The following is a 16,675-nucleotide window of genomic DNA, read 5'->3' as shown; positions in this document are numbered from 1 at the left end:
TTGCCACGGAAAGTCCTAAAATATTTACTATCTGGCCTTTTTCGGAAACTTTGCGGACCCCCCATCTAGAAAACAGGGAGAACAGTCTCCAGGGAGACAGTGGAGAATGACAGTAAGGCCGACTGGACCAGTTTATTAGTCCACGGGGCTGATGCAGAGGAACCCGAAGCCCGAAACCAAACACTGACTCAGAAGTGCGCTGGGAAGGCGTGGCTCCGCTCCTGCCTGCCCCGCCCCAGCCCAGCCACCGACTGCAGGAAGAACTACAAACCGGGGTATCATGGGAGTGACGTATTCAGTGGCGCAGCGCACTCTGGGAACGGTTGCCGGGAACTCAGCGCGCAGGAAGGTAACGGCCTAAAACTACAACGCAGTGCATTTCGGGAGACCTGCTTGCGGAGGCTTTGTGGGAGGCCCGAGGACTCGGTGAGAGGAGGGCGGTTGCCGGACGGGTAGCGGGGTCCTTATACCCGCCCGTCTTCTCCGAGCTTCTTCCCGTCTCGGCGTGTTCCCCCCGTACCCTGCAAAATGGGACGAGGGGCCGCCGCCGTCCTCGGGATGCTGAGCTCCCATCCTCTTCCCCCAGCCCACCCATGCCCGGCTGCGAGCTGCCGGTGGGCACATGCCCGGACATGTGCCCCGCCGCCGAGCGCTCGCAACGAGAAAAGGAGGGCCGCCTGCATCGCTTCGAGGTGGCGCCGGGGTGCCGCGGGGACCGGCTCCGCGCTGACCCGCAGCGCGCTGTGAAGGAGTACAGCCGGCCGGCCGCCGGCAAGGCCCGACCCCAGCCCAGCCAGCTCCGTCCCCCGTCCGTGCTGCTGGCCACCGTCCGCTATTTGGCCGGTGAGGTGGCCGAGCGCGCAGACGCATCCCGTGCGGAGGTGGCCAGCTTCGTGGCAGACCGGTTGCGCGCTGTGCGGCTAGACCTGGCCCTGCAGAGCGCCGGTGACGCCGAGGCGGCGGTGGTACTGGAGGCGGCGCTGGCCGCGCTGCTGGCCGTGGTGGCGCGTCTCGGGCCCGATGCAGCGTATGGGTCGGTGGACCCGGTGCTGCTGCAGGCCCAGGTGCAGGAGGGCTTTGGTTCGCTGCGGCGCTGCTACGCGCGGGGCCCCGGGACGCACCCCCGCCAAGCCGCCTTCCAGGGCCTCTTTCTGCTGTATAACCTGGGTGAGTAGGGGTCCCAGCAACAGGACAGAACACGGGGGCCGGGTATGCGGACAATGGATGCCGAGAAAGAAAGAGAAGCTTTAAAGGCTCATCTGTTCCGCCCTCTCCCCGCCCCTGCCTCTTAAATGGGTCTCATGTCAAAGCACCGCCCCACCGTGGACCTTCAGGCCGGTGCCTTCTCATGTGTGTCAGTTTTCTCCTAAAAAACGTGGAGGGGATGGGGTTGGAAAAGGAAAGTTGGCCTAGATAGTAATTTTCAAAGTTTTTAAACCTTTAGTCAGCGTTGTAAAGCATCCAAGAACACTATACCTACGAATACATCTGAGACATAAGTTTCAAGACTTAAAATCCTTTGTGGGTGTGTGGTGCATTCTAATAAGTTCTGTTTAAATGTAATAAAATTCTGGTGACTTCACAACCCAGTAATGGGTCGGGAGCGTCAGTTTACAAAAGTGGCCAAAGGTTCCAGTGTCTGATTCTTCTGGAAGGGAAGCAGGGTCAGTATCTCCTGGAAGAAAAAGCCTTGCCAGGCAGACAGGGGAGGGTGGCTGAGCCTGCGCCATAACCTGCAGGGCAGATAGGGCAAAGGAGGAGGGGCTGCGCTCCAGTCAGAAAACCTGGATTTCACCCGATTGGTTTCTACTGCATATGAAATGTAGGGGAGTCTCAGGGAAGTCGTTAAACTATCAGGCCTGTTTCCCTCACCCATAAACGCTACCTCACTTTAGTATGAGAGGCAACCTCTGGAACTCATTCAGATAAGGCACAGGAAGGGCTAAGAGGAAAAGAGAGTGAAGGTGGTCTTGACCCAGGGGAGGGGTTCGGTGGAGGACTGGAGCTGGTGGGTGCGCAGATTGGGGGTTGGGGGGGAGCACAAGAGGATGGCATGGAAGGTGGGTCTGATCCTGGAAGGCTTCATCCTGCCCTAGCTCACCCCGGTTTCCCGCCCTTGCAGGCTCGGTGGAGGCCCTTAACGAGGTTCTGCAGCTGCCCACTGCCCTGCGTTCCTGCCCAGCCCTGCGCACGGCCCTGGCTGTGGATGCAGCCTTCCGAGAAGGCAACGCCGCCCGCCTGTTCCGCCTGCTGCGGGCCCTGCCATACCTGCAGAGCTGTGCAGTGCAGTGCCACGTGGGCCTTGCCCGCCGCAGAGCCCTGGCCCGCCTCGCTTCTGCGCTGAGCACCCCCAAGGGCCAGACCGTACCCCTGGGGTTCCTGGTCCACCTGCTGGCACTGGATGGGCCCAAAGAGGCCCAGGACCTGTGCCAGGCCCATGGACTACCCTTGGATGGACAGGAGAGGGTCGTGTTCCTGCGGGGCCGCTACACAGAGGGAGGGCTGCCACCCACTGGGGCCTGCAGAGTGCTGGTGGGCAACAAGCTGGGAGGACGGACCCTGGAGGAGGTAGTCATGGCAGAGGAGGAAGATGAGGGTGGGGACAAATCCAAGTCTCGGGCATGAGGAGTCCTGGATTGGGTGTGCGCGCTTGGGTTTCTTCTCCCTTCATCCCACACAATAAAAGGGACTTGTAGGGATAATAGCTAGGCTTGATTTATTTGGGGAAGGGCAGGGAGGGGTTGAGAAATGCTAGGGTTGTGAGGGTGGAGGAACTCAGGGTGGGCAAGGCCCTATTCACCCTGGGCCTCACTTTCCCTGCTGGTCCCTGAGGGGTGGCCCTGGTGGACTCTGATCTGGCATCTAAGGTTGGCCTTCTGTGTCCTTCCCTCCCCCTCCTCCCACCAAGAGCCATTGTGTGTTTTCCTGTCCCCACCGTCCCCACCTCCTGTTCTCCACCTTCTGCCAATTAAGAGCCAGACTGAGGGAGACTTTCATCCAGGGCTTGTCACTCCCCTCAGGTGACCACAACTGCTGGGACCCTGAGCTGTTGCCTCAGAAGCTTGAGGGCATCCTGTGGTTGTGCCCTCTCTTGGCACTGGGAAAGAGGGACACACCCAGAGAAAACCGGAGTGGGAGAGGGATAGGACAAAGGGTGGTGGGGGAGCCGAGGAAGGAGGGTCAGGGTCAGAGGTCAGCCACAGGCCTCAGGGTGGCTGCCGCACCCTCCAGGGCTGCCACCACAATGCTGAGCTGCCTCTGCACCTCAGCCCAGGCTTCAGATCCTGCGCCTGTGTTCATGGCCGTGGAATAGGCATTGGCTAGCCCTGGGAATGTGGCTACGGAGCCGGTGCGAGGTGCCCACAGCACATGGCTAACAGGAGAAATGAAGAAGAATCAGGGTCATTTGGGGGTCAGACATGGGAGCTTCAGTCTGGAACAGGCTCAGCTGTATAAAACTAGGCACCTCCCACTGCCTCTAAAAGCTAGGGCAGTTACAGCAGTGGTGGCAGCAGGTGTAGGTTCTAGTCCCAGGTGACTTTGACTGATTTGCATCCCCTCCTCTGAGCCCGATTCCCCTAAATGCCATTGAAACGCTGATGTTCTCCCTCCTTATGAAGGAGGAGGAGGCCCAGGGCCCAGCCTCACCCACTGCATCTCCCAAGAACTTCAGGACAGGCTCACCTGTAGTAGCGTTCCTCTGGGAAGGCTCGAGGGTTCAGGAAGGTCCGTTCCAAGAGCATCAGCTGGTCATTGAGCATCCGGACCTGCAGGGGGCTGGAGGTGACAGGGCCTGTTGGTCACTGGAGCCAGCAGCCCAGCTGCCAGCCTGCATCCTGCCCCGGATGCCGCCCTCCCAGACCCCTGCTCGCAGCCCTTGCTCACTTGAACGTGCCCTTCTGCAGTGCTGATATGCGTTGACCCAGCGCCACTGCTGCCTCCTCGAACTTCTCCACTGCGGTTACCAGAGGCTCTGTGGGGCACAGCCAGCATCTTAGCCCTGGGAGTGCAGGTTTCCCGGGGCCTCAAGGTCAGGGGGCCTCCGTACCCAGGCTGATACTGTGCTGTTCCAGCAGCGCCCCGAGGTCCTGCTGGGCAGCCTGCAGGAAGCTTCTGAGGGTCTCGCTGTAGTCACTGATGTTGAGAGGCAGGAAAAGGCTGTCACTGAGCCGAAGAAGCACGTTCCCCGCCGTCTGGGCCACAGCCTGATGGCTGCTGAAGCCTGCAGGGAGGGTGACAAGGCCAGGGCTCAGTCTTCAGCCCACCTTCCTCCAGCCTCAGGATGCCCTTGCACCTCTCCTCACCAGGGTCCACAAACGTGTCCACGTAACCAAAGGTGTCGAAGGCTGTGTGGTAGGTGGGGTAGATGCGGGCAGAGGTCTTGCTCTGGGGAAACAAAAGTCCAGAGGTGACAGGCTTGAGATGGGAAGAGGGAGGAGATGTACCTACAGTGAGTGACAACATGGGGACGTTATCAAGTCACTGCCCAATCTATGAGGTAGGTTTTAGAGTTCTCGCTTTGCAGAGGAAGAAACTGATGCTCAGAGAGGTTAAGTAACTTGCCTGATGTCACACAGCTAATAAATGGCAGAGCTGGGGTAGGTGCCAGTTTCCCATTTCTCATAAAGAAGAGCCTGGGGCTTTGGAGTTAGGGTTTAAATCCAGCTTCGCTACCCAGGAGCAGTGCGGCCATGGAGGGGAGAAACTGATTTTGGAGAACTGGGTGGGCACTCTACATCTCTTACCTCATTTCACTCTCACAGTGTGACTTGTCCCTGTTTTGTACTGTTATTTAATCTATTCTGAGATAAGCAGCTTTTCACATTTTAGGGTCCCTGGAGTCATAATGCCTCCTACAGTCAGTGTTACCCTACGACTAGCTGGCCGTGGGTTTGTGCAAGTCGTAATGGTGCATCTTACAATCAACAGTATCTATTTAAATTTTATTTATTGAGCCCTGGCTGGTGTGGCTCAGTGAATTGAGTGCCAGCCTGCAAACCAAAGCGTCGCTGGTTCGATTCCCTGTCAGGGCACCTGCCTGGGTTGCGGGCCAGGTGCCCAGTGAGGGGTGCATGAGAGGCAACCACATATTGATGTTTCTCTCCCTCTTTCTCCCTCGCTCTCTATCTAAAAATAAGTAAAAATGTTTTTAAAAATTTTATTGATTTAGAGAGAGAGGGAGGGAGAAACTTTGATTTGTTGTTCCATTTATATGCAGTCATTGGTTGCTTCTGGCATGTGCCTTGACCAGGGATTGAACCTGCAACCTTGGCCTACGTGGCCGGTGCTCTAACCAACGATCTACCTGGCTATATTAAACTGGATAAATTAGATGAGCATAAGCAGATTCTCAAAGAAGTTAGGAAACTTGGCTGAGGTAGCACAGCAACTGAGTGATGGAGCCGGATTCAGGCTGCACTACGGCAGCCTGAAGGAGGAGGGGCTGACTGGGAGAGCAAGCTGTGGGGCTGGGAGGCGGAGGGGTGCCGCTCACCCGGTCATAGGTGTAGGCGATGTCCATGGAGGAGATGCCCAGGAAGTGAATGAAGGGTGCGTAGTCGCTGCCAGCACCCAGAGAGCCCAAGCTGCGGGAAGGAAGATGGGGTAGAGGCTGCTGGGCCAGCCCGCCCACCAGGAGCCCCGGTTCTGGCCCCGGGCTCACCTGGGGACCAGGCCATACACAGAGCTGCTACGGTTGAAATACCGGATCCAGTTGTCGTAGATGCTGAGGCCTCCAGGGCCTGCTGCAGGAATCTGACCAGAGGGGAGTCCAGTCTCAGGCCTGGCCCCTCCCCAAACCCAATAATTAAGGGAACCTCTGCCCCGCCCACCCTAGTCTCCAGCCTAGGCACAGTGGGGCGGGTCCTGCAAGTCCCGCCCCCAGCCTCAGGCCTGGCCCGGCCCCACCCCACCCCTTCCACCTGTTTGGCTGCAGAGAAGATGACGCTTTGGATCGGGGGCGTTCCCTGAGCCCTCAGCGTGGCATTGGCTGTGGGAGGGTCAGAATAAGATTCTATCAGGGCCCCAGCCCCTTTATTTCCTTCCTCTTCGGTCAGCCCAGTCGCCCCCGTACCAAACACTGCGATGTCCACGTTGATGTAGGCCACGGTGCGCTCCTGCAGCTTGCTGAAGAACTCCTGCGGGGCAGGGGTGACGTCAGCCTGGCACTGCCCCGCCCCGGGGATCCCCTGGACCGCCCACCCTGGAGGCTCACTCACCTCTGTGAATTCTGTGGAGCCAATGAGCCCAAACTCCTCTGCTCCCCAGCTCGCCAACACGACTGATCTGCGGGGGCGCCAGGTGCCTGGGGACAAGGATAAAGGGCTGGTGGGCAGGGGCTCCCGCCTCTGGGGGTGACTTAAAAAAGGTTGGGGACAGGGAGGGGACGGAGAGCTGGAAGGGGCGGGGCAGCCAAGAAGTAAGTCCTGACTCCTCTCCAGCAGAGCCTCCCTCTGCGGTGACACCTTTCCTCCGCCTCCACATTGCCCGCAACGCTGATCTCCCTCGGTGGGGCGCTCCCTTCGCCAGAATGCCCCGCCTACCTCTTCTCTCTAGGTATGCTTTTGAGAAGGCCTCCTGACCCTCCACCTGCAGTCCCTTCTCCAAGCACCCTATGAAAAACTGGCCCGCAGCCTTCTTCACCTGGTCACGACAGAGTAACGTTCTCCCAGGGCTTTATCCACGCTGAGCTAACCCTCGCAACAAGGCCTTGAGAAAGAGACTACTATTGTCTCCATTTCACAGTTGAGAAAACTGAGTCATAGACAAGTTAAATGACACGGTGGGTAGGCAGCAGAGCCAGGGTTCAAATCCAAGGTCTGGCTGCAGAGTCCAGGGGCTTAATCAGTGCCCCGCCCTGCCTCACAGCCTCCCGCAGCCTGGCTTCCATCTCCAGTCCCCGTGCCCACGCTGCTCTTGCCACGGTCCCCAGCCACCTCCCAAGAGCCTTGGTGGTCCTCGTTTGCCCGGTGACTTCCCCCAGATGCCCCGTCACCCTCCATCGTGACAGGTGGTTGGGCTCCCACCTCTGGCTACCGCTCGGTCTCCTTTTATCATGCCTCAGCCTTTTTGTTGTAAGTGGAAAAAGTGAGTATAAAGTTATTACAGGCTTGCAATGACAAACTCCCATACTCTTCCCTGCCAAAAAGGAATACTCTGAATCTAATCCACGAAGCCCAAACTGAAGGACATTCAACAGCAGGAACCAAAATCAGGGAAGACGAAGAACAGCTGAAGAACCGTCGTACAGAACACGCACAGCCACTGCGCATGCCCCAGGCGGTCCTGGAGGCTCTCGAACCAGGAGACTCTTTGGCTCTGAAGGTCATTTTTGCAATGACAAAATCCTGAATTTCCTGATTCTGATATGGCCCTGGGGTTATTTCAGGGGATACACAGTGACATGTTTATGGGTAAAGGAGCGGCGCTTCTGCAACTTTCAAACACTTCAGAAAAAAATATGAGAGAGCAAACAAGGCGATACTTTAATATTAGGAATGTCTGATTGAAGGGCATACAAGGCTTCTTTGTACTATTTTTGCAACTCTTTTGTAAGTCTGAAATTATTTCGAAACAAAACAACTTAACAACCATAATAACAAAGACAGACATTCCTGCACTAGCAAAGGGGGTCGGACCAAAGGCCCAGCCTCTCTGCACAGGCTCTCGGCGCTGTCCACCCCCACCAGTAGACCACGACCACACCTGTGGTTTCCCGCGCCATCTACGCCACCAACTCTCCAGCTTCTTTCCAACCTGGAGACCAGCACCGTCAGCTGTCTGCCCGCCCTCTCCCCCAGTGTCTCCTGGGCACCTCGAAATCAGTATGAGGACGGGCACGTGAGCTGTAAAGATGTAAGGTGTGCCGTCGGTCGCATAAAGGAGAACAGAGCTTCATAGAAGCAGAGTGTTTGCATATGACTGAAGTTACCAACTCAAATTAGACTGTTATAGCTTTAGAATGCCACGCATCAGGGAAGACGGACAACGTTCTAGAGACGGATGGTGCGGACAGCAGCACGACGTTGCGAAGATAGTTAATGCTGCTGCTAGAAGGTAACAAATGAATGAAGTAAAAAAAAAAAAAACAAAAAAACCCCCAAAGATATAAAGAGCAGGTGGGTGATTACCAAAGAGCAAGGTTGGGTGGCGGGTGAATAGGGTGAAGGGGGGGCAGTCGTATGGTGACGGATAGTAACTAGACTTTCGGGGTGACCACCTTGTAGTACATACGAGATGTGAAACTATAATGTTGCACACACACACCCAACATGGAGAACCAAGGGTCTCCAAGCCTGCCTGTGCTTGGGAGGTAGTTACATCCATGTTCGGTCCTAAGTCCTTCAAAATCAAAACACTGGGAGGGTGAACAGTTAAAAGGGTAAATTTTACAACAACAAAAAAGAAACCAAAAATCATTGTGTGAGGAACCAAATTCCGTTCTCCCCTGCTCAGCGACCAGCCCCCCGACCCTGTGTATTTTCTCATAAACGGCCCCCCACACACACACTGGCTGCTCAGACCAGAAACCAGACACCAGCAGCCCCCACTCGTCCTCGCCCTCACCTCTGCCACCAGCAGACCCCAGGTCTTCGCTCTGCGTCTCCTTCCCACCGCCCCTGCCTGGTCCAAGCTCCCACCTCCCCGTCCCTGAGGACCGCAAGGCCCCTGATCCAACCCTCCACACAGCGCCTGCCCCTGGACCTCAGCACTGTAGCAGAGGAAGCCGTGTAAAACACAGCGCCTGCCCCTGGACACCCCCCACCCCCCGACCGTAGCAGAGGAAGCCGCTTAAAATTTGGACTCCATCCCGTCGCTCTCCTGATTGAAACCCTGCCGCCCTTGGATGGAACTCCGAACTGGCCCTGCTGGCTCTCGGCCTGGCCCAGCCCCTCCTCGCCACATACTGTGCGTCTCCGAACTGCCGCCTAACTTGCACCTGGAAAGCCCCTCAGATAGGTTTCTTTGTCGCTCGCATCACGGCTGTCATTACATGCAGGAACCTTGGGTGTTCACTGTGGGTGTTCCCGGGTGCTTAGAACTGGCCTGACATAGAGCGGGCACTGAGACACATCCGTGAGTTCAGGACTGTCATCCCTGCCTGAGCTGGGCGGAGGCTCCCGGCGGGCAGAGCCTGGGCACTGCCTTGCTCCCCGCGGCTCCTGCGCATCGTTCCGCCGAGGGGCGCGGGCAGGCTCTCAGAAGCTACTGTGTGAATTAGTCAATCAGTGGTCCGCACTGCGCTACTCGAAGCCAAAGCCGGTGTCCGTGCGTGTCTGCCCCCAGGGCCCTCGGGCTTGGCGCAGGTGGGCACGGGACAGTGACAGGGAGGAGGCGGGACAGGATGCCCAGAGCTCGGAAGTAGTGGGCTTGGAGGTGACCTCCTGGACCGAGAGTCCCTGGACCGGGGGAGGGGGGGGGCCTCACCCTTCTTCAGCAGGGTTCCCAGGACGCGGGAGAGCTCCAGGAGGACAGCAGTGCCGCTGCTGGGGTCCACGGCCCCGTGCACCCAGCTGTCCCGGTGGTTTCCGTACAGCACGTAGCGGTCTGGCGAGGGGGGCAGTCAGAAGAAGGCGGGGTCAGCCGGCGGAGGGGCGTGGCCAGGGCCCTCCGAGCAGGGCGGTCCTGCGGGCGCAGGGAGCCGGGAGGGGGCGCTCACCAGGTTCCACAGCCCCGCGGATGATCCCCAGGACGTTGGAGGAGTTCCGCAGCTCCAGGCGGTTGTGAATACTCAGGTTCACCTGGCTAGGGGAGTGAAGGGGACGGCCGAGTGCTGGCCCTGCTCACTGCCCCCGACCCTTACCGCCCCACGCACTGCCCCAGTGCAGGAGAAACTGAGGCCCAGGGCGGAATGCAATAGGACGAGATCACGTGTGCAGACGTGCCAGGAGAGGCAGCAAGGCTGCCTGGTTCCTGTCTCCTTTCCTTGACTCGCTCGCTCACTCCCTCGGTGAGTGTTTATCAGATACCCAGTGCTTGCCAGAGCCACACTAGGCTCTGGGCGACGACGGACGTTCACTCAGCCTTCGGGGGACCTCCCTCTGCTGAGCCAGACAGACCCCAGAGAGTGGACAACTGCAGGAGGTGAAGGGGCCTGGGACCACACTAACAAGTCGATGTGTGAGAAGCTACCAGGTGGCAGGTGTAAGCCATGAGCGTTGGGAAGAGCGTTCCCTGCAGAGGGAACAGCAAGTGCTGAGACCCTGACTGGGAAACAAGCTTGGTGTTCAAGAGAGGGGTGGCTGGAGAGCAGAGGCCTGAGATAAGGGGGGGGCGTGGGAACTTGGGGGCCACGCAGCTGTTTCACCGGTTCCCCCAAAGACAAGACAGATATTTTGGAGTTAGGCGAAGGTTTGGGAGAGGGACGAAAGGGAAGAAGTGGGCAGAGAGGAAACCCCGGTGGGGCGGCCTACTAAGGGAGGGCGAAAGGAGAGTTGAGGGAGGAGGGCCCATCTCACCTGTCTGTGTAGACGCTGTCAGGCTGGAAGCCCGGCCCCAACTTGTAGTCACAGCCCAGGGCTCCCTGCCAGGCAGCCGGGGCCGAGGGTCCTTGCAGGTTACTGGGGGGAAGGATAGCAAATATGGGTGTGTGGGCTGAAGTTTGGAGGCCACTGAGGATGGGCAGGAGACGCCAGGGCACGAGCTCACCAGAGAAGGACTTTTGCATCCTCAAAGCCGATGGGCTGAGTGGGAATTGGGGGAAATCCAGAGGCAGTGGCAGGGTCTAGGCGAAAGGAGGACGGGCTGGCTGGAAGGTAGGGAGTCAGAGGGTCTCCAAAATACTCATAGTAGGAACCTCGTTCCACCCCCGAGGGAGGCAGATGCCAGGAGTACGGGAAGGTCTCGTTGGGCAAGCTCCGGCCATCATTGATGTCTGCGGGGTCCGTGTAAACCAGCACACCAGCTACCCCGTGCTTGGCGGCATTGACGGCCTAGAGGAGGAGGAGGAGGAGGCTAGTCTTAGGTGGAGGGGTAAGGAGGATGCACGCCCTACTTCGCTCGCCCTGGAAGCCAGGACGGCTCTGTCTTCCCACTGGCAGGATGATGCTCCAGAGAGCGAGAGACTGCTGGGCACAGGCAGCCAGTGCTTATCAGGGGGCCCACCGCTCAGCACTGCTCCTTCCCCCTCCTCTCACTTTCCCCTGTCCCCACCCAGCCCCCCCTCCACCCCCGCACTGAGGGCTGCTGCTCCTCACCTTGGCCCCTCGTCCTACACCCCCGTAGCGGGTCAGGGCAATGGTGCCATTGAGTTGGATTCCCTGATCCTCCAGCTCCTTAAAGTCTTCTTCTGCGCCCCTGTTGGCGTAGACGAGGAAGCCCTAGTGCCAAGAGAGGGTGATCTTTCGAGCCAGGCCCAGACGGAGTGGGAAATGAGAGGGAAGGCTGGGCAGCGGGAGAAAGGGTTCGGACTGTTTCCCCACCTCACCGAGAGCTTGTAAGGACAGTCACACCTGGTTTCCTCTGTGTCCAGGTACCCTGTATCTGGCCTGGCCTTGAGCAGAGGCTATTAGCATTTGTTGAGAGACTAAGTGATGGGCAAAAGAAGTAGCAATGGAGTGTGGAGGTGAGTAAATTCTGGGGGTGGGGTCAGGATGGGAGCAGCTGGAGTGAGGGGCGGCGCTGGGCCATGGCAGTGGTGCGGGTGTGTTCTAGGCCCACCTGCGGGGTTCCGGGGGGAGCGTAGGCAGCATAGGGTGGTACCACGTCGGGATCCCCTTGCTCCCCAGTCAGGTTTGCTTCGCTCTGGCGACAGGAGAAGAGGACATCCCCGGTGGGGCCCACTGTGGGAGGGGGGCAGTGTCAGGACTGGGTCCCACAGCTCCTGCACCCCACAGGCACCCCTGAGTCAGAGCAGGCAGGACCTCACCAATGGTCACGCGGTTGGGCTGCTCCTGGCTGGGGAAGGACAGCAGCACTTGGTATGTGGAGGCCTCAGCTGAGTCCAGGCCGGACTCGGGGTCCCGCCAGCGCTGCAGCAGCAGCTGTACCAGTTCCTCATCCCTGGGGCTGGAGGCCAGGTGTGGCTTCCTGGAGAGTTCTCTGCAGGGTGTGCAGAGGAAAGGGCAGGTGCAGGGTCAGGGAGGGGCCTCTGGCAAGCAGAAGGGGCAGGTAGGCAGGCCTCTCACCTGAGATTCTCCCGGATCCTGCTGGCATCCAGCTGTCCCATTACAGTCTCAAGGACCTCTGGGTCCAGGTCCTGGGAGACTGAGTCATTGGAGGCCAGCAGGTTGGCCCCTTTAGGGATGGCAAAGTGGCCCAGCATGATCCCCAGCCCCAAGAGGGCAGCTGCCCCCACCAGCCCCCCAAGCACTTTGACCCACGTCATCCTGTGGAGTCTTGGCCAGCCAGGGTGGCTTCTTATAGATGGGGTGTCAGGTTCGGTTAACCATTACCCCAAGCTGGCCCTGCCCTTTGGCCCCCTACTGTCAGGGAAGGTGAGAGAGCATCCTGCAGAGAGGGCCAGGAGCCCTTCACACCCCCTCGAAATCTGTACTGTTCACCAGAAAAGGCCTGTAGGGACATCAAGTCCGCACAGGGGCCCCAAGGCCCAGAGAGGGACCAGGTCTCATCCCAGGTGTCCCAATAAAACAGAGGCCAAGTCAGGTCTGGAACTCAGAGCCCTTGTGTCCAGCGCAGGGCTGTGCTTGCTGCCCACCACCCCTGCCTGTCTCCTCGGTGTCATTTGACCTCCAACACATGCAGCACTGGCTGGTTGAGCAGGTTTTGAGTTCAAATCCCAGCCTTCCTCGACATAAGCTGTGTGACCTTGGGCAATTCACTTAGCTTTTCTAAGCCTGTTTTCTTAGCTGTAAAATGGGGGTAACAGAACCTATTTCACAAAACTGTGGTTCTGTTTTCATTAAACAAGACCACATCCATACAAATATCTAGCATAGTGTCTGGTACATAGTGGAAGCTTAATGCATTTTAGTCACTCCTGCTTTGTCTGACCCCCTACAATGAAAAGTCTGGACATACAGGAAGAAGAGAGACCCAGAAGAATTCTCCGTATCTGGCCTGCGGTGGTCCCAGCTTACGGGAGGAAGGGGAACTGTTAGAAAGGGGGGCTGCTCTAGAGGACAGAAGGGAAGCCCACACCATCCCCTGACCCTCTCTGCAATCCATTCATCTGTTCATCCATCCACTACCCACCCTCGTATCTACCCGTCCATCTACTCACCCACCCGCTTATCCACCCCTTTCCCATCCATCCATCCAGCCTCCATCTACTCACTCTCACTTACACCTGCACGCCTCATTGAGCCGTTCAGCTCTGTGCCGGATCTATACCAGGGCCTGAGGAAGCACAGGTGCTCTGGAACTCAAGGCCAGCAGGGGAGACAGACAGGCTTTGGACTCAAACCTTGTGGTAAGTGCCCCTACAGAGGGAGGACCAGTGTGTTCCTGGGAGGAGAATGAGGAATTCTGTTTAGGAGGGACCCTTACAGGGGTCCCTCCAAGGATGAGGAGGAAGTCAGCACGCAGTGGAGGCAAGGGTCCCGCCATCTGCATGGGTGGCCGAGCATGGGCGAAGGCCGGGGACCAAGTACTGGGCACAAATACTGAGCCTCCTCCAGACCTCACGGAGAGCCAGGCAGAGCTGGGAAGGTCCCTGTGGCTTGACTGTGACTGCTCCTCTTACCTCCCGTGGGACAGCCTGCCTTGGCACCCAGCCAGGCTTCAACCCATTAACAGGCCCAAAGGCCCCTGAAGAGCTGGGGGAGCTGGGCCATGCTGGGCTTGGTGGGTGTCTGTGTGCAGGGTTTCACATCCATCTCAAGGAGCAGCCCCCTTCCTGGTCCCAGCCCCAGCCGCCCCTGCCCCACCAGGCCTGTCTTCCCGCGGCCAGGAGGCCTTGCATGTTAGCATCGGAGGCCTGGAGGTGGGTGCAGGCGTGGGGTGTAGTGTGATCAATGGCTTCAGGGACGTGCACCGGGAAGCCACTGTTGTTGGCAAGGTGATTATCAGCACCCAGGATATTGACCTTGGAGCTTATCAGAAGCCTGTCAGTGTGGAGAGCAAGCACATTCCTTGTGAGGACCGTCACCACCAGGCAGGCAGTGGGACGCCAAGGTCGGCTGATAAGTTGGAGACACTGTAATGACACCACTAGGCAGCAGTTTTTTTGTTCCGCCCCACCCACTCCTGGAAGGCTTTTAGTCCCTTGAACATGTGAAGTCACAAACACGACATCTAGACAAGAGCATGTGACACCTAAGTGGGTGACTCTATCTGAGTGTTACGTGTGCGCACGTGCATCCAAGACACCCCAGGACTCCAGCTCAGGCCGCTGGGGTCAGCTGGAGCCTACACAGCCGCCCGCATTACGGCCCCGCTGAGTGGTCCAGGGTTGGCTGGCACTGATGCCCAGAACTTGGCTCCGTCTTCCCCACAAATTCCCTCCTCCCATAGGCTCTGCTTTAGCTCATGGCAACTCCATCCATCTAGACTCTCAGGCCAAAAATCTCAGAGTCATGTTCTACTCATCTTTCTCAGACTCTACCTTGAGGCTATTGGTAAATCCCATTGACTGCCTTCAGAAGGAACCTGAAATCCATCCTGGCCCCAGACTCCATCTTTCTCCTTTGGACGGGAGCACCTACAAGACGCTTGCCAAATCTTCACAGAAAGGAGGAAAAGCTGACCTGAAGCAGCGTCACTCAACCCTGGGCCTGTGTGCTCCAGTTGCCGGGTATTTAAGGGGTGTCCAGGGCAGCCACAGGGGAGCGGCTCCATCTGAACAAGTCCCAACAAGACCACCGAGCGGCCGGCCGTACCTCCTGCAGTCCTATGTGTAAGCTGCGTCCCCTCTCAGCCACTGGGAAAGAGAGAGGCATTCCATTCCTCCCTCACAAGAGACATCTGACCGTGGGGACACAGCGGGGTCTGGCCAACCCAGTCCCAGTGTCCTGATGACCGAGAGGCCTGGAAGCTCCAGGCCAGCTTGTGACTGACACAGCAGCCTGCTCCGACCAGCAGTTCTGGGAGGAATGTGTGTGTGTGCATTTGCACATGAATTCAAAAACCCGGTACTGCCCTGGGGCCTGGGCAGCTGTGCTCTGGGACCTCCCCCCACCCAGAGGGCCTGGCCTACTGGGGCCTTGCCGACTGGGCAGCAGTACGGCTGGGGCACGTCACAGCAGGAGTGGCTGTTAGCGACTGAGCTCCTCAGGGCAGTGGGCTGCTGGGGGCCTGGCTGCATTTGCCAGCAACTCCCGTGGTTCAGAGAGGACTGGGGAGGAGGAGGGGCCTGTAACAGGCTCTCCATCCCTGCAGCTGGGCTCTGAGTGCAGCCACATGGGCTTGCTTTCCCAGGCCCAGACAATAGAGGATTTTAGAGGAAGCAGGTTCAAATGGGACCGTCCTGATGACAATGTGTTGTTGCTAGAAGTCCTTAAAAGGTTGCATTTATTAAGCCATTAGGCTGTTGGTCCAGTGAGCCCCCTCAATCTCAGTAATGGATGATTCCCTTCAGGAAAATGGGAAGAGGGCTGTTTATGCTGTGGGGTCACTGGTGGAGAACCAGCCAGGAAGTGGATGGTGAGGGACGCCTGGGATGCCTACGGCCATCCAGGCAAGGAGGGTGGAGCCGGCTTGGCCTTGGGAGAGGTGGGCTGCTAAGGAGAGCTCAGCTCCGCTCAGCCTAAAGCCGTGACCTGGTCAAACCTTCACCAGTCAAGTCTGTTACGTGTTACTGGGCTGGGCACGATCCCATGGGGTCTGGTCTAAGTCAGATCGAATCTGAGGAGGGGCCACAAAACTGAATTTCCATCCTCTTGGTCAGTGGCCCCCCAGCAGCGGGTATAGAGCAGAAAAATGGTTACAGGCCTTTCCATGATGTGCTAGAGGATTTCTGCCCAGTGAGTGATGTCACCTGGGGGGTCTGGAGCTTTGAAACAAGTCACCCTAAAGAGTATTGGCCCATTTTGTATTGGCCCATTTTGTATCCAGTTAGCAATCTTATTTCAGGATTCCTTCTTTTTTCCCCACTTGACACCTATGTGTGTCGGTTTCTTGTATTCTCACTTAAGGCGGCTTTGCCATCTTGCTGGCTGTTATGTCTTCTCATTATGGAGAAGTGCGTAATTTGTTTAAAAACAAAACAAGAAACTCTGAAGCATGGTCCTTGTCCAGTAGTACGGAAATTATCTCTAAGTTTTTACCATTCTACCTACTCTCTCTACTGGAGTCAAGAATCACGGGACATGGGTGGTCTCCTCACCCCTCCCCTCCTCCGCCCCCACCCCTGGCGGGTCACTCTCCCCCTCTCTCCTGAGCTCCAAGGGCCCTTCTTTTGCCTTTGCAACTTGTTTCCTGGGCCCATTTCTTCTACCATTCACTTTTTCTAAACTTTCTAAACAAGTTTTCTCTTATGGTTTAAAATTATTTTTTAAAAATAGAATTCCTGGGACACCTAGAAAGGCTCCTTGGGACAAGACAGATGCTGAGGGCGGCCAGGCCAGGGGCTGTGGGGCACAGGGACCGACCAGAGCTGGGACCTCAGGCGGCAGGTCCTGGGGAGGGGGGCGGGGGGAGTCTGCGGCCCCTTAGATGAAGGGAGGAGGCCCTGGCTGGAGGGTGAGGCAGGGTGGGGATGGGAATTCAAGTTCCAGAAGCATCTCCAACTTGAGGGTATTGAGTCTTCAAGGAGGAGGCCTCACTAACCAGCGCCCCC

The 16,675-nt window shown here is 57.7% G+C and overlaps 2 protein-coding genes across 3 annotated transcripts; one reads left to right on the top strand and one right to left on the bottom strand.

Moving 5' to 3' along the window:
- The first annotated feature begins 9 nt into the window (after positions 1-9).
- SAC3D1 (SAC3 domain containing 1) lies at positions 10-2,704 on the top strand. Of its 2 annotated transcripts, none has more exons than XM_037146444.2 (3): positions 10-349; positions 587-1,167; positions 2,123-2,704. In XM_037146444.2, the coding sequence occupies exons 2-3, from the start codon at positions 594-596 to the stop codon at positions 2,623-2,625; spliced, it is 1,077 nt and encodes a 358-aa protein (XP_037002339.2). In that variant the 5' UTR covers positions 10-349; positions 587-593; the 3' UTR covers positions 2,626-2,704. The 2 variants fall into 2 exon arrangements, with proteins under 2 accessions (XP_037002339.2, XP_037002340.2); XM_037146445.2 differs by having other exon boundaries at positions 341-426.
- NAALADL1 (N-acetylated alpha-linked acidic dipeptidase like 1) lies at positions 2,700-12,325 on the bottom strand. The gene is made up of 18 exons (XM_037146443.2): positions 12,126-12,325; positions 11,867-12,039; positions 11,659-11,780; positions 11,196-11,318; positions 10,648-10,931; positions 10,458-10,559; positions 9,659-9,744; positions 9,427-9,546; positions 6,219-6,304; positions 6,074-6,137; positions 5,922-5,989; positions 5,663-5,754; positions 5,495-5,585; positions 4,305-4,386; positions 4,049-4,222; positions 3,886-3,973; positions 3,685-3,777; positions 2,700-3,373 (listed from the first exon to the last, which is right to left on the bottom strand). The coding sequence occupies exons 1-18, from the start codon at positions 12,323-12,325 to the stop codon at positions 3,187-3,189; spliced, it is 2,235 nt and encodes a 744-aa protein (XP_037002338.2). The 3' UTR covers positions 2,700-3,186.
- Between the last annotated feature and the right edge of the window lie 4,350 nt (positions 12,326-16,675).

This window comes from Artibeus jamaicensis, unplaced genomic scaffold (assembly GCF_021234435.1).
Source record: "Artibeus jamaicensis isolate MK-2021 breed Jamaican fruit bat unplaced genomic scaffold, CSHL_Jam_final scaffold_614, whole genome shotgun sequence".
Lineage (NCBI taxonomy): Eukaryota > Metazoa > Chordata > Mammalia > Chiroptera > Phyllostomidae > Artibeus > Artibeus jamaicensis.
The sequence above is the reverse complement of the archived record's forward strand: the minus strand, read 5'-3'. Positions and strand labels throughout refer to the sequence as shown.